Genomic DNA, 19,196 nt, shown 5'->3' on the forward strand with positions numbered 1-19,196 from the left:
AATTACTAGCACATAAGCTTATCTTTGCCAAATTTAGCATTTCCCAGCGAGTTCTTCTATAATTTTTAAACAAAACTTTAATCTCATTGCTGGAGAGCGGATAGCCCTGCCCTCTCCTGCCACCTTTGAATTTCTCCGCACCAGAGGTGGTTTCGGCAGCGGGGTTTCGTTTCTTATTACAGATTTTAGATTCCAAATACAAATTAAGATTTTAATTTGAACAAGAAACCACATTCCTTAAGCAGTTGACAGAGCGTGGTTAATATAATTATAGCTGCTCCGCAATAATCTATTTCTGCCCCTAACACCACTACCGGACAGGTTAGATTTCTCCTGGATATCCCGCCCCGGAGATATTCTGAATATCTACCCTCAGGCCATGAGCACTGACTAGTCACTTCAAATGCCTTCGCCCCGGTGGGGAGGGGGGAGGCCGGCAGATTTTAGGGTGCAGGACCCTGAGCTCGCCCTGTCAAGAACCCCCCCAACACCTGCTATCTATCACCTTACCCCGCGCGAGGCGGGCGACCTGTGCCCTCCCGTGGGTCTCCGTCAGACCCAGGGGCAGGGAACTCGCTGACCGAGAACCTTCCAGCGAGCCGCCAGCTGGCTGCGGGGCGGGGATCGCAACGCGCCGTCCGGGACGGGGCCACCCGGCGGCTGTCGCGGCTGCGGGCAGAGCTGGAAGCGAAGGCAGACCGGCGGCCGAGGGGCTCGCTGTGGTCAGCTTCCTGGCCAGGGGCGGCGGGGACCTCTGGACGCTGCCCGGGGAGCCGGGGAACCGGGGAGCCAGCTCCCGGCGCTCCGTGACCCCCGAAGGCAGCGCTGAGGGAACCGGCCCGCTGAGCCGGCCCAGCCCCGGGCTGTTGGACCCTGTCTTCCCGTCTGCCGAGTGGGGACAGGAATGCGTGCCTGGCTTAAGGGTATTTTATGTAAAGCCCTCCCTATCACCGCCGACTCAGAAATGAGCTAATTTTTGCAAATAGTCCACTGAGAATATTTGCTTGTAAAATCCAGCCCGCTCCCGGAAGCCAATTTGGGCCGCGTGAGGGCAGAGTCCGACTTCGTGGGGCACCGGGCGAGCGCAGCTTAGCCGCAAGGCACCCAGACTCTGACCGGGAGGGGCGAGAGCCGGGGTGGGGCTGGGCCGCGGGGCGGATCCGGCGCGCGGGTCCCGCAGAGGCTGGGCGGGCGCCGGCTCCCGCGCCCCGCGCCCCGCGCGCCCGATGCGGCTGCGCGGAAGCCGGATTTCAGTTTCCTTTTCTCGGGCTGCCCCTCCCCGCAGCCCGAGGAGTTGCCCGGTGATCAGTGACGTAGGGGATCCTGAGCTTCCCATTGGCAGGCGGGGTTGGGCGGGGGCCAATCCGGGCACTGGACGCGAGAAATCTCGGCGGAGCGCCCGGAGGAGCGGGGTGGGGGCGGGACGCGCGGTCGCGCTGGCTGCTTGCGGAAGGTCGCGACCCGGAACTGACCGCCTGGCCCTCGGCGACGAGGACGCGGCCCCGAGCTAGGCTCCGGTGAGTGGGGGCGTCGCATGAAGAATGCAGCCCCGCGCGCCCCGCCGCCTCCCCTGCCCCGGGGGCCCCCCTCGCAGTCCCGGGCCCCGCGGGCGCCCAGCCGGCTCGTCGCCGGACGGAAGGAAGCGGCCCTGGTCTGGTTGCTTGGAGCCCAGCGGACCGCCTGCCCCTCACCATGACCAAAGTCAAGTTTTCCTTCCTTTTTTTATCCGAATTAACCGGTTAAGTCACGTGCACTTGGAGCTACGGGTCCTCCTTCAGCCCATTAGCACTAGTATTTCCCGCTGACGTCCTCCCTGATTTTGGCCGTCGAGTGGGGAGCACATGGGAGGCCAGCACCTCCGATCCCCAGGTATCCCCGTTCTGCCGCCACGGCATCTGAGCTACTGCCGCTGGCGGGAGCACCGTCCCCCGTGTGCGCGAAGGCCCGTGCCGCCCCGCCGAGCCTCCGGGTTCACTTTGGCCCCAGCCCGCGCCCTGGTGGCCCTTGCGCCGCCTCCCGCCTCGCCTGCCCCGTCTGTCGGCGGCGGGCCTGCCTGGGCGCTGTTGCTGAGCAGCCGGGCAGGCAGGTGTCCTTGGTCTTTACCTGCTGCTTCTGCTCCAGGCTCCCCAGCTCACTGACTCCCACGCCGCCTCACGCCCCCTTTGGGTGGCCGTGTCCCAGGCGGTCCTTGTTTTTGACAACCCCAGTTTTGAGGAATACTGGTCATGTGTATTGTAGGATGCTCCTCTACTGGAACTTGTCTGCTGTTTTTTCCCTTAGATTGGACTCATGGGAGGACCCCAAAGATAGATTGCATGTCATCACATCATATCAAGGGTACACACTCCCCGCAGTGTTTGGGATTCTTTTGCATGGGAAATTTGTCTGTCTGAACTTATTCAAGGCAGGGCCTCACAGGTGAGGGGCATATCTGATTCAGGCCTTCCCAGGAGCTAGGACTGAGAGAGCAGCATGCGCAGGGCAAGGGGTGGGGAGTGGAGCCTGGAGAAGGTTATGTTCCTGGGTATGGCCCTGGTCACTGCATGTGGTGAGCGGGTTGCAAGCTGGACATGTAGGGGGGCCAGGTCACAGGGCCTGTGTGCTCTGCTGTGCACTTTGACCTCCGTCGGAGTGTTGAAGCAGGAGAGTAAGAGGATGAGACGTGTGTTCGGTTCCCTGCAGCACTTTGTAGGAGGTATGCCACATTCAAAACGACTGCCGTCCGTTGTTCATGTTCTGCATGGAAAGAAATATTTTGACAAATTACGACACACCATTGATCACATTGATTTTAGTGACACTAAATAATGACTTGGATATCAAATTTGATGAAAAATGGTAACTCCCAGCGGGTGGCTTAGATCCTTCTTGCAGGGAATGAATGGTTAGTGCCACTCAATCTCGGTAAGCCATGGATGTTGAGCTCACTACTGCTTTTATGATCTTGAAGAAACTAAGTGTGATAAACTGCTACTCTCTTGTCTGATAGCAGATTGTCACATCAGCACGACGGAGCTGTGTACGGTGCTCCGGGTGCTCTAGTCATAGCCGTGGCTTGATGTTGCACATTAACTCTGCCAGCTGCTTGCCAAATTTTATTTCGGTTTGTCCTGTTGTAATAGAAAAACTCAGTCCAACACTTATTAACGTGAATGTGGTAACTCAGATGAGCAGCCAGATGACGGGCTACATAGGGCGAGGTCTGGGAGGGTTCAGAGCACAGGAGCGACTGTCCCTGTGGAGTCGGGTGTGCCCACCTTCCCTGTGTGGACGTGTCCGCCCACCTGGAGGCTCCCCGAATCCTGCACCGTTGGGATTTTGTGGAGCTTCCTCACACAGGCGTGATCAGTTATAACTCCCTTCCCAGCCCTCTCCCCTCTGGAATATGGGAGATGGGGCTGAGAATCCCAGGCTGTATCCATGGCTCGGTCTTCCGGGCGAGCAGGCCCCATCCAGCAGTCTGCCCGGCGTTGCCTCAATAGAATAAAAGCTGCTCCTACTGCTCCTGTCACCAGGAAATGACCAGGGTTTCAGGAGCCCTGTGTCAGGAACGGGAGCAGAGACCAAAACTTACTTTTCTATTATTTCACACCCCTGAAAGGCCTGGGTACGCCCTCCGACTCCCACTTCCTCGTGGTGATACTGTGACCAGGATCGTCAGGAGATCTAGCCCCAGGCCGCACAGCAGAGTCGCGGGGCTTGGTCCTAACCCTGACTCACTTCGGGCATTGGCTAGGACAGCTGGGGGGAGAAGACTGCCTGGCTCCCTCACCCACGCCCAGGCGCTGTGGGGAAGGCACGGGGCTGAGAGCAGGCCGGGGCCTGGCCTGGCCTGGCCTGGCAGGTGAGGGCCGGAGAGGGAACTGCCAGTTGGATTTGCCTTATTACAAGACCTGTCTAGATAAACAGGCTTACCTTTCTGCACCAGCTCTTTGTGTATTTCAGCCTAGTAACCTTCAAGAACTCTGCATTTCAGTCAGGATTCTTTTTTTCCTTCTTTTCAGATGACAGACAAGCCAAGCCAGGTGGGCATAAGCATTTATTGGTTCGTGTGGCGGGAACGGTCAAGGGTAGGGTAGCTCCAGGCACAGCTCGATACAGGGGTTCACTGGTGGGCCTGGTTCCTTTCACTTCACCTCCTGGTGGGTTTCATTCTCAAGAAACTGCTCTAGTAGCTTCTAACCACATGACTCAGCTCTTGCGGGTTCTCGAGAAACCACAAGAATCCCCCATGTCTCGGCGAGGTCTCCTTGTGACTGGCTGTAGAAAGTCGTGTTCTCATCCCTGAAGCCAGCACTGTGGCCAGGGGTCTTGACTGGTCCTCTTGCTGCACTCTGAGCTGAGGGCGAGCTCGCCTGCAGCAGGGACCCCCCAGAAGGAGTTGGAAGAATGCAAGCTGGCTGGACCCTCTCCCCAAAAGACAACCCTTAGAGCACTTCCAGTTGGATTAAGGAGCACCTGCTGTAGGATCCTGTTGCCTCTTACTGGGCCTCTCTAGTGTGGTTCTTCTTCTTTTCTTTTCCTTTTTTCATCTCTCTCTCTCTCTCTCTCTCTCTCTCTCACTCTCTCTCTCTCACACACACACACACACACACACACACACACACACAGTGGGATTCTATTTTCCACCCACTAGGCTGGCAGAAACTGAAAAGCTGACCACAGCAGGTGTGGGTGCGGCTTGCCTGCTGGTGGGAACGTGCGCTGGTGCAGACGATGAGGCTGCCTCTCCTGGCCTGTGTGCACTAGGATGTGTGCGCAGAAATGAGCAGCGTTTGTAATTGTCCCAAACTGGAGACAACCCAGACGGCCATCAAAATAGACTGTATCAGAAGTAAAATTCTATAGGCAGAAAGCAATGAAAATGGACAAGATCAGCTCACAATCACATGACTGAACCTCACGAACACGATGCTGGTAGTCCCCCTCCAAAATGCAGTGTGACTCCATTCCTCTGACGCGCAAAGCCGGAGAAAGCTCTGCGTGCAGAGCTGTCAGACCAGGAGAGAGGGGAGAGGGGAGAGCGGTTGTCGCCGCGTGGAACACCATGCGGCCAGGCCCTCCTCTCCTGGTCTCTGTCCCACCTTGGGCTCCCTGATGGTGGTGACTGCTCTTGCTGGCTGAGGGAGGGTGAAGAAGTCGCCTTGCTGGAGAGAAGGACACATGGCTGAGACCTCGCAGGGGCTCGGGAAGCCTCTCGTAGGCTCCGGGCGCTCTGTGCGGCTTCATCCACTTCCTCAGCCGGGGCCTCTGAGGCCCCGCGTGGGTTCTGGGGTGAGGCAGACCGTCTCTGAGGTTTGGCAAAAGCTGCTATTAAGCCAGTCAGCCCTCCATGGCAGAGAAGTACACTGTGCAGTGTGGGTGTGTCCGGCTTCTCCGGGCCAAGCGTGATTTGCCCGAGGAGGTGGCTTCCAGCTGAGACCTCAGCTGGAAAAGGAGTGGGCTCTGTGCAGAGGGGTAACACTTGCAGGGGCTCGAAGGGCTGGGCAGGAAAGAGGGTGGCGCATCGTGAGGCTTAGAGGGGTCTGCCTTGGCCGTGGGGTGGCGTCTGAGGTGGGAAGTGACAGGAAATGAGCCTGGAGACAAGACTGGCCCGGAGGACCTGGGGCCTCGCAGGGCGGGGGCCGGAGATTGGCCTGTCCCGGGAGCACCTGACGCCAGGAGAGGCGTGAAGCAGGTGGCTCCGCGAGCACCCTTGCGTTTTGACACAGGGTCTGTTTGAGGGACTAGAGGCACTCAGCAAGGGAGACAGGCTTCAGTACCTCGGGGACCCTTGAGCGATGCATAACCCCCACAGGTAGCTCTGGTTTCAGCTTCTAAAGAAAGTTCACTCAATTGTGTCCCTCGATTTAAGCCCTGGGAGGCCGGGACTTGGCCATATTGATAGGCGCCCGGGACACGCCTAGTAACCTGCTGGATGAATGGTGGGGTTCCCACAGGGCATGGAGCTCTCGGCCAAGGACTTTGGAATTGCAAGGAAGACGGGGATCTTGTTTGGAGCCTCGGGCTGGAGGCTGGATGCCAGTGCAGGCCCCTCCGCTCACCGCTCCGGGCCTTGAAGTCCACGTCGGGGTTCAGTGTCTTCTGGGTTCCTCCTGTGGCAGTAGGAGCCCGAGGCGGCAGGCGGCAGGCGGGAACGTGTGGGGTGGCAGAAGCCACAGGAAGTTGAGGGGGAGTTTAGCACCTGTTAGGGCAGAGGTTGACAGCTGTTAGGAAGCACGGGGCCTGAGTTCCCTTCCTCTCCCTCGGCAATGGGTGGTGGGAGTGCAGGTGTCTGCCCAGAGGTGTGGGCATTCCTGGCAGTGCCTCCCTCAGCTGGCTGGCAGCTCACAGTGTCTCAGCCACAGTTACGCATGACACCCACACCCTACACTGTGCTGCAGGAAATCACACAGTCCCCTCACCGTCTGCTGACGCATGAGGACAGGTGCCAGGAGGTGGTTATGAGACCGAGGGAGTCTGGGGAGGGGTGGCTGCAGGGATGGGAACTCAGAAAGGTGGGGTGCCTCCAGTTCTTCCTGGTTCTGGCGAGTCGCAGCCAGCTTCTGGCGTATTGAGGGGACAGAAGACCTGCCCTGCAGTCGGGTTTCAGAACTCTCATTTGGGTGAAGGGAGGGGGTGTGCCAGGTCCTCGCTGAGTTCTTTCCGGCGTGGGGAGGTTTGGAGCGGGTCAGTTTGCATTGGGCCTGGAAGGACTGGGCGTGGGGTGAGCAGCTGTGCTCCACCTGCTTCCTGTGCTGTAAGACGAGGCGCTCGGGGCCAGAGGCAGCAGTAGCACGTGCCCCTCCCGGTGGCCAGCACTGCAGCCCGTAAAGCCCTTCCATGTAGGTGCCTCAGCCGAGCTTCCGGCCAGAGGAGCTGCTAGCAAGGCTCCTGTCACAGTTCGCCTGGGTGGGGCACAGTCCTGGATCGCTGTGCGGGACAGCTTCCTAGCCATGCGCCCTCCGGCAAGGTGCTTGCCCTGCCGCTCCTCAGGGTCCTTAGAAGAGTATCCTGAACGCTGGTGACGAGATGTAAAAAATGGCTGTACGGTGGGTCCTAATAAGTGCTGTCTCCAAGCAGTTGTTAGTCACCTGGCCATTGCGCTGCAGAGCCCACGGCTGAACCGGGATGGTCCCCCCACAGATTGACACCTGGTCTAACGCGGGCCCAGCGATGCACTGAGCTGCCTTCCGGTGCACGCTGTACTGGGCTGGGGAGCGTGCAGCCCAGCGATGGACGTGAGCGTTTGTCTCCCTTGTCTGGTTGTCACGCTCTCAGACGGATGGTCCTGGACGGGCAGTTTTGTCTTCAGTTCCTCTGATCCACACGCTTCGGCACGTGGGCCTTGATGCTCCACGGTGATGAGCACCCTGGCTTCTCCATTCGTGGTTTTGAACATCTGGTCCCGCAGACCCGGATGGAAAGCTGGCCCTCTCCTCAGAAGGTTTTCCTAACTTCTGTTATTGTGGAATCGTTTAAAAGGAAGTCGTAGTTATGCAGCCCTAAGCACTGCCTAAAATATGGACATTCTCCCAGCCTCAGTAAATACCATTTTAAAAATTAACATAACTTCATAATATGATTCAACACCTAGTCCTTTGTCAAATTTCCTTAGTTGTCCCAAAACTATTTTTATGCCTCTTTAAAAAACAACAAAACAAAACAGGAGACGCCTGGCTTGTGTGGCTCAGTGGTTGAGCATCAACCCATGAACCAGGAGGTCACGGTTCCATTTCTGGTCAGGGCACATGCCTAGGTTGAGGGCTTGATCCCCAGTAGGGGGCGTGCAGGAGGCAGCTGATCGATGTTACACTCTCACATCAATGTCTCTCCCTCTCCCTTGCTCTCTCTCTAAAAAATCTTTAAAAATGGATTCTATATAATAAAAGCATAGTATGCAAATTGTCCCCTCGACCAGGAGTTCGTCCAGGAGTTCGACCAGGGGGCAGGGCTGGCCAGGGGAAGGGAGGGAGGCCCTGCCCACCCCCCCACCCCCCGCCCTTCCGCAGCTGCTAGGGACCCTACCAGTGCATGAATTTTGTGCACTGGGCCTCTAGTAAGTAAATAGAAGAGCAGGCCAGTTTTTGTGTGGAATGTCCTATCTTTTGGACTCGGCTGATTGTTTGCTCATGATGTGTTTAGCTCATTCCTCTTTCCCTCAGGTCTTCTGTCAACTGGAAGTTAGGTCTAAAGGCCTGATTCAGTTCATTTAGGTCAAACATTTGTGGCAGGACTACTTGCAAGGTAACGTGTCAGTCATAGGCGCCACAGGGTAGTCCTACAGGGAGTGTGTGACGCTCATCCCTCAGCGAGGGCGTGGTTGAGGTGATCGCAGGTCGCCTTTATCAAGGCGCATTAGGAAGCACTAACCCAGTGGCAGGTACTTGGGCTCCATGGGACTATCCTGTCCCCCAGCACCTCATGGCTTTAGCATCCAGGAAAGATCCTGTCATCATGAGGATGTTTTTCTAATCTGCTACCCCTCCTGCACTTACTCGCCACTCTTCTTCTGTGACCCCTAGACTTTTATTTTCTGAATACGTGTGGCATTGTGTCCATACGGTTTCTGGGCTTTAAAGCTGCCTCCGAGCCCGCATGCCCGGGTGGAGGAGGCTGTTCTCGCGAGGGCGGTGCCCGGCTGGCAGGCTGGTGGGCACTGGCTGATCTTCACAGTCCTCTCATCCTTCCGGAAACTGCAGCAGAAGGAAGTGCCAGTCCCAGCAGAGCAAAGGAAATGGCCTCCGCCTTTCACCTCGGAGCCCCCCACGGGGTGCCGGCAAGGGACTCCCAGCCCAGGACCCTCCTCTCGACAGCTCGTCCCCAGCAGGCAGCCAGGGAGCTGGCCAGGCCCTGCCTATGACTTGGCTACCCTTATTGCCCTAAACATTTTATTGCCTCGTTTGCCGTTAAGTTATCAACCCCGCCCCTTCCTTGGAGCTTTGTGTGTCCCTGTTTTTCACCCCGTTGCGTCCCTCCGAGGGGAGCGTGCAGCAGCCCTGCTGGCAGCGTGCCGGTCCCCCGCCTGGCCGGCACTCACTACACGGAGCGCTGATGTCCCACTTAGGTCCTCATGAAGTGGACATTACATCCATGCTTTGTTTTTCCTTTGGGTCTTAGAGCCTGGGGTCATTTCTAGCTCAATCCTGTCCCTGCATGAAAGGGCATGAGGGCCACTGGGCTCTGTTGCGATGGACTTTCAGCGGACACAGTCCTGATGGCATTGACTGCCCGCACGTGCGCTCGCTCCAGCCTCGCAGTGGCCCGTGTGCCCCCTGCGGCGCTCTGTGGACTGCTCAGTGCGGCCGGGGTTCACAGCAGAGCAAGTTCCCGCCCTGCCCCTCGAGCGCTTCCTCTCTCGCTGCCACTTTCCGTCTCGCTCTGCCTCGAGCTTGGAACACTGCTGGGCTTGGAGCCAGGGTCTGCATTCTCTCCCAGCCTCCTTTCTGTGTGTGGTCTCACGGTCAGGACTTACAGCATAATGCTTTCACCCAGCCCACTCGGGAAACCTGGAAGGTAAGTTTCACCCCCCACTTTATGGGTGGCTACACAGGCTCAGAGTTCTAGAAGAGTTCTCTCTTGTCCACAGAGTCAGGGGCAGCAGGCAGCTGTCCGGTCAGGAAGTGGGCCAGGCGGCAAAGGTAAACGGACTGAAGTCCTCCCGTGCTCAGCTGCTCTCACGCTGCTGTCTGGTGCGCCTGTGGGAGCTGGTAAGTCTGCTGCTTGCTGGGCGGCCCTGTGCGGGCTGCCCGCTCCGCCCTCTGCTGGGTCAGCTCTTGACTCCATGTCTGGTCTCCAAGGAGCAGGAGCCCCACCCGGGAGCAGAGGCCCTCTGAGCCAGGACCAAGGACAGCATGGCCACGGCCGCGCCGCTGCGCAGCCTGGAGGAGGAGGTGACCTGCTCCATCTGCCTGGATTACTTGCGGGACCCGGTGACCATCGACTGTGGCCACGTCTTCTGCCGCAGCTGCACCGCCGACATCCGCCCTGCCTCCGGGGGCCGCCCCGTCTGCCCGCTCTGCAAGAAGCCTTTTAAGAAGGAGAACACCCGCCCCGTGTGGCAGCTGGCCAGCCTGGTGGAGAACATCGAACGGCTGAAGGTGGACAAGGGCAGGCCGCCGGGGGACGCAGCCCGGGAGCAGCAGGACGCGAGGCTGTGCGTGCGGCACCGGGAGAAGCTGCACTATTACTGCGAGGACGACGGGCAGCTCCTGTGCGTGCTGTGCCGGGAGTCCCGGGAGCACAGGCCCCACGTGGCTGTGCTGCTGGAGAAGGCCGCCCAGCCCCACAGGGTAAGCCCTCGCCGCATGGCACTGCCCGCCTGGAGGCCGGCCTGGCCCACAGCCGCTGCAGGCTTCGCCGGCCCGGGGCTCGGCCTGAGTCCACCCCGCTGCCCCGGCCCAGAACGTCCATCTGTCCCCACTGCTTGTCTTTCTGCAGGAAAAAATCCTGAACCACCTGAGTATTCTAAGGAGAGACAGAGACAAAATTCAGGGCTGCCAGGCGAAGGGAGAAGCTGATATCCTGGCTGCGCTGGTAAGTGAGGCTGTGAGGGAAGCCTGAGGCCGTGGCCTGGCAGCGGGTGCTCTGGGCTGGTCCAGGAGCACAGGAGCAGGCCAGCCTGCCCAGCAGCTCTGGCCTTAGCCTGCTTCCTGGTCTGAGGGGGTTGCCTAGATGTCAGCTAAGGTCCCTCCTCCTCTGTGACTCACCTCAGCTGTGGGCCACCTCTGGCCGCTGCTGCTCTTCTGTGAGGGGAGCCAGGGTGCGGGGACCACGGAAGGCGGGCTCTGCTCTCCCTTTCAGAGGAGAGACGGAGTTGCTGCGGCAGTGGGGCCAGCGGGCTGGAAGCAGGGCCCTGGCCCGGGACTAGGAGGAGGGCGGGCTGAGGGTGCCGGTGGGCGCCCCTGCGACAGGCAGCACCTGTGCGCTTCGGTAGACATGGCGTCAGGAGGACAACTGAGAGGCGGGCTCCAGTTTTCTGTGGGAAGTGGGCATTGCAGAGATGTTGGGGCCAAGCCTGCCGTGAGCCCCTGGGCCCCGGGAGAGGGAGAGAGTGAGGCAGGAGACACACCTCAAGTTCAAGGAGCACCTCCAGGCCCTGGTGTGTGTGGATGCAGCCCACCCTCAGTCAGCGGGCACAAGGACACTGACCAGATCCCCGCCTGGACTTGCAGTGAGATTCGGGGGCAGGCAAGGTCATGGTCCCTGAGCACAGACTCGCTGAGGTCACTGGTGTGGCCCTGCGTGCAGGGTCCGGTGCTGGAGCGAGGGTTGGTCGGCTTGGAGGAGAGCAGTCAGCGAGCTTCCTGGAAGAGGTGGCGGCAGAGACTAGTGTTCAGGAGGCCCGGGAACCGGTAACAGGCTGAGCAGGCAGGCAGGTAGCAGGCAGGCAGAGTTCCAGTCCCCAGGTCCTGCTACGGGCCTGCAGCGCCTTGGTGGACTGCTCTGTGACTGACTGACTTCTCTGAGGAGGGAGGTTGGCCCAGGGATGCGCGAAAGGCCCCCAGCCTGAGCTTGGGATTCGTGGGTGGGAGAAGAGCCGCCTGGCGCCGCTTACACTAGATCCTGCAGGGATCTTCCACCGCCAGGCAGAGGCGTCACCCTTGCCCTTCCCACCCCGCAGCAGAAGCTCCGGGAGCAGAGGCAGCACGTCGTGGCCGAGTTTGCGCAGGGCCACCAGTTCCTTCGGGAGCGGGAGCAGCACCTGCTGGACCAGCTGGCCAGGCTGGAGCAGGAGCTCGCCGAGGGCAGGGAGAAGTGCCAGGCCAGGGGCAGCGGGGAGCTGGCCCGGCTGGCGCTGCTCATCTCCGAGCTGGAGGGCAAGGCCCAGCAGCCGGCCGCAGAGCTCATGCAGGTGAGAAGCCTTCCGGGGCAGGGCCGGGCACCAGGGCTGGGCACAGGGCGGCAGGCCCTGTCCTGCTACGGGCTTGCAGGACCTTGGGGGCCTTGGCTTTCTTCTCTGAAACATGGGCTGGTAACCCTGCTCTGCCCACTCCTTCCAGTGGTTGCTTGAGCATAAAGTGCGATTGCCAGGGTCTTTCTCGGCATCTGCCAGGGCTCAGGAATCTGGAGAAGGGGCTGTGATAAATGGATGAAGAGACTAGACAAGAAATATGAATTTGGGAGGCATTTTGGAGGGACAGACGGAAACTTAGTTCTAGTGACTAAGCTCTCCGAATCTCCGGACCCCTGGCTTTTTATTAACACATTTTGCCCTGTAGCAAAGAAGATGTACATATCAAAGGTAAGGTTTGGTAAACAATAAAGGATTATCAGGTTAGGGGATCTGCCCTTAGCTGTCTGGCAGCAGGCAATAACATGCAGATCTTCAGCCCTGCTAAAGCCCCAAGGTTCATCAGTCTTCTGATGAACTTCTTGCATAATTATGACCTGCTGGAATTAGCCTCCAGCATGCGATGGCTGGCATGGTGTCACTTTAAAAAGTAAATTTCCTGCGAAGTTTAAAGATACTGAGATGGAGGGGAAGGTTACTAGTATTTTCATTGGTCTCTTCTATCCTCATCACTAGCATCATGAGCCTGTCTTCCAACAAGTCTCACACCCTGGCAGAGACTCGTCCATGGAAGCTCTTTGTGGCTCTGGAGCTGAAGCTGTGAAAGCTGGGGCGGGAGGGGGTGGCAGAGAGGGCCGGAGGGTCAGTGTAGGCGAGTTTTTCTCTGGGACTCGGAGCCACTGCAGGGCAGAGATGGACACAGGTGAGTTGCCTCTGGAATGCTTCCTGATGCTGAGAAAGGAGGAGGCCTGGACTGGAGGACAGACATGTGGCCAAACTGAAATGGCTCCACAAGTCCAGAGTCCGAGCCTCCCAGAGGAGTCGGTCCTGCAGGTGGGGGAGGGAGGGGGGCTCGCCCCTCCCTTTACTCTCGTGGCCTAGGGAGGCCGATGTGGCGGTCCCTCCCCTTGCGTGGTTGGGGTGGCTGGGCCTGTGTTGGCCTCGGAGATGCTGCTCCAGGCCAGCGGCAGGCAAGCCGGTAGCTGGCGGAGAGGGCAGGGCACATTCTCGGCGTCTGGGCCATCACGGACCTGGGCGGCAGAGGCTTCGCCCTGTCTGTCCTCGTGAATGCAGGATCGGGACTGGCAGGGCTTTCGTCCTGTGCAGCCGCTGAGGGCCAGAGCGCTCCCGCCCGGTGCCTCATCCCGGCCCCTGTGCTCTCGTGCTTTTCTCTCCTGTAACCAGTGTGTGTCTCTGGCTCCGCCCTTCCCTACAGACATTCTGTTGCCTCAAATTGCTCTCAGACTCTGGCTGGGTCACTTGCTGCCTCTCCCCTCCCCGTGTCTTCTCCTTCCCCTTCAGGGATGAGCATCCTTCCTTCCCCACGGCCACCACTGGCCCGTGCACTGTGCATGGAGCAGAGGGCGCTGGGTGCTGGCGGGACGACCTTGCAGTTGCGTGTGCCCTGGGGGTGCTCACCACTTCACCCACAGGAGCTGTGAGGACAGCGGAGGCCCAGCCTTCAGGGCCCCCAAGAGCCTCCGATTGAAGCCTTGCCTGGGGTTGGGGCAGGGAGAGAGTTGGGTGTCTGCTTCAAGCCGGTGCAGGAAATAGACCGCTGGGTGTTGTCTGTGTTTGTTTAGATTTTGCTGGTCAGCCACCCCTTAGTTGTCATACTTCCCAGGGTTATCTGACCGCCAGTGGGCAGGAAGCCGGAGGTGCTGCAGAACGGGAGCTGGTGCACAGGTCTGCTAGGGACACGTGGGTGACAGGAAGCAGCAGGCTAACGGTGCACAACAGGCTTTTGACCAGGGGACAGAAAAGGAAAGGAAGGTCTCTGGACTGGGACCTCATGACGGTGCTAAAGGGGAAAGGGAGAGGAGTGGCCGGAAGGCACGGACGTCCTCTCGTCCAGCCCTGGGCAGATCTCTGTGGTGCCCACTGCGGGTTGCCTTCCTTGCCCGGGAAGAGCCCTTTGCGATGCTCTCGTCAGCACCCAGGCCTGTGCTCAGCCGGGCGGGCCGCGCCCTGCCTGCCTCCCCACCTATCGTGCGAGGCCTGTGCGTGGCTGCAGGCGGCCTGCACCCCCAGGTCCCCTCTGTCCTTGGGGAGGAGGGTTCCTGCACTGCTGTCCGGTCCCACCCTCTGCGGCCACTCAGCACCTTTACCCCTTGAGCGGCTCCCACTGCCCATCGCTTGGCCCTTTTGCACCACATCCCTTTGCAGACTTGGCACTCACTGCCTCAGACTTGCTGCCCAGCCCTCCAGCTGCTTGGACTTCCTGCTTTGAGGAAGGATTGGCCAGAAACGCAGCGCGGTCTGGCAGCTGCTTCCCGGTGAGGACAGGTGTAGCTCTGACCTCTTTCGTGTCCTCCCCTGCAGCAGACCCGCTGCCTCCCGAGCAGCAGCCACAACCGCCCATGCGTTTGGTCCCCCACCTCTGCCCTCCCAGGCCCCTCCGCTCCGCTCTTCCTCCTGCCCGCGCTCCCTGGCACGCCTCCGGTGATCCCGTAACGTAAAGCTTGGTGGTGGTGACCGCTGGTCTCTCCCTGCAGGTCCGCTCTAACGGGGGGAGATGGCAGCTCTTTCACTGCTGTACCCAGGCTGCTAGAGCAGGGCTGGCATGTAGGAGGCGTTAGGATTTGTGAATGAGTGAAATGAAGGCAAACGTAATGTAGACTGCTGCTGAGGCTCTAGACTCACAAGGGAAATAACCAGCACCTCACAAGAACCCTCACCTTCCACCCTCTCTCTGTCACCACGGCAGCCCGGACTCCCTCCTCCAGCCACGGCCCGCCCGTCGTGCCGGTTGGCCTGGGCCCCTGTCTCCCCTGCCGCGGAGGCTCCGACCCATTGCCATCTCCCCCTGGTCCACAGCAGCAGCCTCCAGGCGGCCCCCAAGTCCACGCGGCCTTCCTCGGCCGTGCTCAGGACGGCCACGCGGTGGGTGGCGGGGGCTCTGGCCACGGCTGTGCCACACTCCAGTGCCGGGACTAGACTAAGCAAGGTCGTTCGTCTCTGTCTCTCAGGAGCCGTTCCGTGTGGGGGGCCTGGGCTGTCGGGGGCTGTGAGCTCCTCAGAGCTGGCGACTTCCTCTGGCTCCACTCACTTCCAGGGACCTGTCCTCAGCTGGTTGTCAAAGTGGGGCTCGCCACCTAGAGATGCAGAGTCGGCCAAGGGAAAGCGGAAGCAGAAAGCAACTTCCTTTTTGGAAAGGACGTGACCCAAAGTTGTAGTCATTGCTTCCCTTTACTCTCATGGCTGGAGCTTAGTTTCATGACCAGACCTGGTTACAAGGGACTATGGGAAATGGAGTTTTTTGCTGGGTTCTGTCATTAAAAGGAAGAAGGGGAGAATGGATCCTGGAGTCACAGCCACATGAAAGCTCCCCTTCCTGAAACCCAGCGTGGTGTATTGCTGTCCGTGGAACGAAGTTTAAACTCTCTGCTGTTCCTGTTCCGCCTGCATGGCCTGCCCTGCCTCCCTCACTGTCCCTTCCCACCTTCCGACCTCCACCTGGCCAGCACCTCCCTCTTCCAGTCTGCATGGTGCTGTCACCGCAGGGAAGCCGGCCCTGCCCTGCTGCACCATACCCGGCCGCCCCAGTTGCTCTCATTATTTTGTTTCCCTTTTACCCAGTACTCCACCAGAACCCCGTAAGGAAGGGCCCGCGTCCGTCTGTGACGCGCTGGCGCAGGTGAGTGAGGTCCGGTCGCTGATCCCGTGCTTTCTTCCCTTCCAGGACACCAGGGACTTCTTGAGCAGGTAACAGAGCTTCTTCGCTGGAGTGTGCCTCGCCCTGCCTGTGCCCGTACCCCGCTCCCCCTTTCCCTTGACCCAGAGCCATTTGAATGAATGGGGAGTGAAACGGTACCGAAGGTGCCCACACCCATGGTTCCTCCTGGAAGCAAGAACCACCTGAACCTGAGTCTCGCTGTCCACAGAGCAAGCTCTCTGTGGCGCCCCCTCGGCCTGCTCTCCTTGTCTGGGACGGTCAGGTGGCGAGGGGAGAGGTGGCGAGGGGAGCTGAAGGGCCCTGTGGTTGAGTCTGCTGACACTCGCAGCTCTGTCTCTGGCCTGTTCCTGTCTGCGGGGGGATCTGGTTCCTCCCCTTCAGGCTTGTTCTGAGGGTTGAGAGCAGGCGTCCTCAAACTACGGCCCGCGGGCCACATGCGGGTGTTTTTGCCATTTTGTTTTTTTACTTCAAAATAAGATATGTGCAGTGTGCATAGGAATTTGTTCATAGTTTTTTTTAAACTCTAGTCCGGCCCTCCAACGGTCTGAGGGACAGTGAACTGGCCCCCTGTTTAAAAAGTTTGAGGACCCCTGGTTGAGAGGAATGCAAGAGCAGCTGAGGTTACATCTCCTCTCCTCAGGTACCCACGGAAGAAGTTCTGGCTCGGGAAACCCATTGCTCGGGTGGTGAAGAAAAGGACAGGAGAATTCTCAGATAAACTCGCGTCTCTGCAGCGAGGCCTGCGAGAATTCCAGGGTAAGGCTGGGGAGCGCCTGGGGCGGGAGCAGGGGCTGGGCTGGACTCGGGGAGGCCCGCTCTCGGGGCTCCGAGGCTGCGGTCGAGGAGCAGTGAGCGCAGTGCTGGGCCTGCGGGCCATCGCTGTCCTTCTCTTCTCCGCAGGGAAGCTGCTGAGAGACTTGGAATATAAGACGGGTGAGTGTCCAGCAGGTGGTGCCCCCGCCAGGAGTCCCCTCAGGCCACAGGGAGAATCTCCCAGCGGCAGAGCTCAAGCCCCACTTCCTCTCTGACCACTGTCTGCCCTCCGCTGCAGGGGCGGCTCCACGACACGTCTGGCCTTCCCTGCCCCGTGCCCGTGTCTGGGTTTTCCAGCCTCACAGGGCCTGTCGCCAGTCCCTTCCCTGACTCAGTTTCCTCTCACCGGCCTGATCACATGCTTCCGTATTCAGAGCCCACTGGGAGGGCAGCCTAGGCCAGGGCGTGCCCTGCGTGTGGGACACGGTGTGACTGGCCCCTGGGGTGGTGCAGTGTGGCAGCCCTGCCATGGACACCATGGAGACGCGTGGCCCTCTGGGCCCACTGTGACCCTGTTGCCTCCTCCTTTGTTCCCACAGTGAGTGTCACCTTGGACCCGCAGTCAGCCAGCGGGTTCCTGCTGCTGTCCAAGGACTGCAAGTGTGTGACCTACAACAGCGGCCTGTACCACTGCGCTTACCAGCACTCCCAGCGGTTTGACTGTGAGCCCGGGGTGCTGGGCAGCAAGGGCTTCACCTGGGGCAGGGTCTACTGGGAAGTGGAGGTGGAGAGGGAGGGCTGGTCCGAGGATGAAGAGGACGGGGACGAGGAGGAAGAGGGGGAAGAGGAGGAGGAAGAGGAGGCTGGCTATGGAGATGGATACGACAACTGGGAAACAGATGAGGACGAGGAATCATTGGGGGACGAAGAGGAAGAAGAGGAGGAAGAAGAAGAGGAGGAAGTTCTGGAAAGCTGCATGGTGGGCGTGGCCAGAGACTCTGTGAAGAGGAAGGGAGACCTCTCCCTGCGGCCGGAGGACGGGGTGTGGGCGCTGCGCCTCTCCTCCGCGGGCATCTGGGCCAACACGGACCCTGAGGCCGAGCTCTTCCCGGCAGCGCGGCCCCGGAGAGTGGGCATCGCCCTGGATTACGAAGGGGGCACCGTGACTTTCACCAATGCCGAGTCGCAGGAGCTGCTTCACACCTTCACGGCCACCTTCACCCGGCGCCTGGTCCCCTTCCTGTGGCTCAAATGGCCTGGAACACGCCTCCTGCTGAGACCCTGAGCCCCTGCTGCCTGCCCTGGCCCACCCCGCGGTCTCCTGGAGTTCCAGGACTGAAGGCGGAAGGAGGGAGAGGAGGGACCCCACGGCCTCTGCTGCGCCACCACACTGCAGGGCGCCTCTTCCCCGCCTCCTGGGTCCTGTGCACACTTCCGGCCTGGCCCTTCCCCCTCCTCACCCCTCCCGTGGCCTTTGACCCAGCCCGGCACTGTCTTTGCGGAGTAAGAGGCCAGGCAGCACTTTCTTGCCCAGCGTAGCATTCCGTGCCACATGTCCTTGGGAAAGACTGGTGGACTGTCCCACCCAGCCACTGCTGTGCCCAGATGCCACAGCTTCCCCTCATCCCGTCCACTCTGCTGCCTTCCCTGCCACTCACAGAGCTGCTCCCACGCAGAGGGAAACATCTAGGAAAAGGCTGCAAATGGACGGAAGGAAAGGCAGCGAGGCCTCGCTGGCATTGGTCTGGCGCCCAGCGGCGGTCTCGTGTCGAGGGCAGAGACCACGCTCTTCAGAGACCAGGGCTGTGCGGGCCCCACGGTGGAGGTGGGGCTCCTGCAGCCACGGGTCTCGGGGGTGGTCCACATACCTTGGCTTTGGGATGACAGTGTGACCAGTGATCAGTAAGTGACCTGGGTTGGTCCTGGTGAGGAGAGTTTGTAAACACCCAGGATGTCTTGCTCTTCGTGGTCCATCTGGAAGCACAGGGCGAACATCCCCTCGAGCAGAGCCTCCCCGCCGCAGGGCTGCACCAGCTTCTCCAGTGGGGCGCTGGCTCCCGCCCCGCCCCCTCCTCCGGGCGCAGGCTGGGGAGAGCAGGCAGTGGGTGTCCACAGGCCCACGTGCCTATATGTCACGAGAGGAATTAAAGCAAATCTGCCCACAGGCCCAGCCCTGGTCCCAGCCTCTGTCCAGGCCCCATAGTGCCCACAAGCTCCCTGCTCCAGCCAGATCACCTCGCAGCTGCCCTTCCATGGCGGGCACTCTGCCTGTCCTGCCCTGAGCAGCTGCTCCCCACCGCTGGACCACCCTGCCCCCTTCGCCAGCACACCCTCCACGCCACATGCTGCCTCTGTCACGCACATCTGACTTCTGTCTAGTTCTGTAAGCTCTCGGAGGGCGGGCGCCATCTCTTGTATTTCTCTTGTATTCTTCATGGCACCTAGTGCAGTGCTGCGCACAGTAGGTGCTCAATAAAACCTTGTTGGACAGCTGGGTTCCAGTGAGTTTCCTTACAACTCAGATGTCACCGGGCCTTCTCTGTCTGACCACAAAGGTTCTGTTGGCAGCAGGGGCTCAGCTTCCACCGGAGCCTTCAGGACTCGGGCTTTGCTATCTGTCCTCCACACGCGCTGTCACGGCTGGAAAGACCCCAGGGCCCCAGGCCAGCCAACGGGTCCAGCATGTGCTCAGGACGGGGCTCCCTGGGAAGTGTGTTATTTCCCCAGCACCCCCAGGTCCTTCCATGGAGACTAAGCAGTGCCACGAAGGATTCT

At 60.0% G+C, this 19,196-nt stretch overlaps 1 protein-coding gene across 2 annotated transcripts; it reads left to right on the forward strand.

Moving 5' to 3' along the window:
- Positions 1–1,388: 1,388 nt before the first annotated feature.
- On the forward strand, positions 1,389–18,911 carry TRIM26 (tripartite motif containing 26). Of its 2 annotated transcripts, XM_079781355.1 has the most exons (9): positions 1,389–1,517; positions 9,569–9,689; positions 9,780–10,271; positions 10,420–10,515; positions 11,603–11,833; positions 15,675–15,697; positions 16,309–16,424; positions 16,569–16,601; positions 17,021–18,911. In XM_079781355.1, exons 3-9 carry the CDS (start codon positions 9,834–9,836, stop codon positions 17,704–17,706), a joined length of 1,623 nt encoding a protein of 540 aa, XP_079637481.1. In that variant the 5' UTR covers positions 1,389–1,517; positions 9,569–9,689; positions 9,780–9,833; the 3' UTR covers positions 17,707–18,911. The 2 variants fall into 2 exon arrangements, with proteins under 2 accessions (XP_079637481.1, XP_079637482.1); XM_079781356.1 differs by lacking the exon at positions 9,569–9,689 and having other exon boundaries at positions 1,411–1,517.
- The last annotated feature ends 285 nt before the right edge of the window (positions 18,912–19,196 follow it).

The sequence above is a fragment of the Cnephaeus nilssonii genome (assembly GCF_951640355.1).
Source record: "Cnephaeus nilssonii genome assembly, chromosome: 9".
In the NCBI taxonomy this organism is placed as follows: domain Eukaryota; kingdom Metazoa; phylum Chordata; class Mammalia; order Chiroptera; family Vespertilionidae; genus Cnephaeus; species Cnephaeus nilssonii.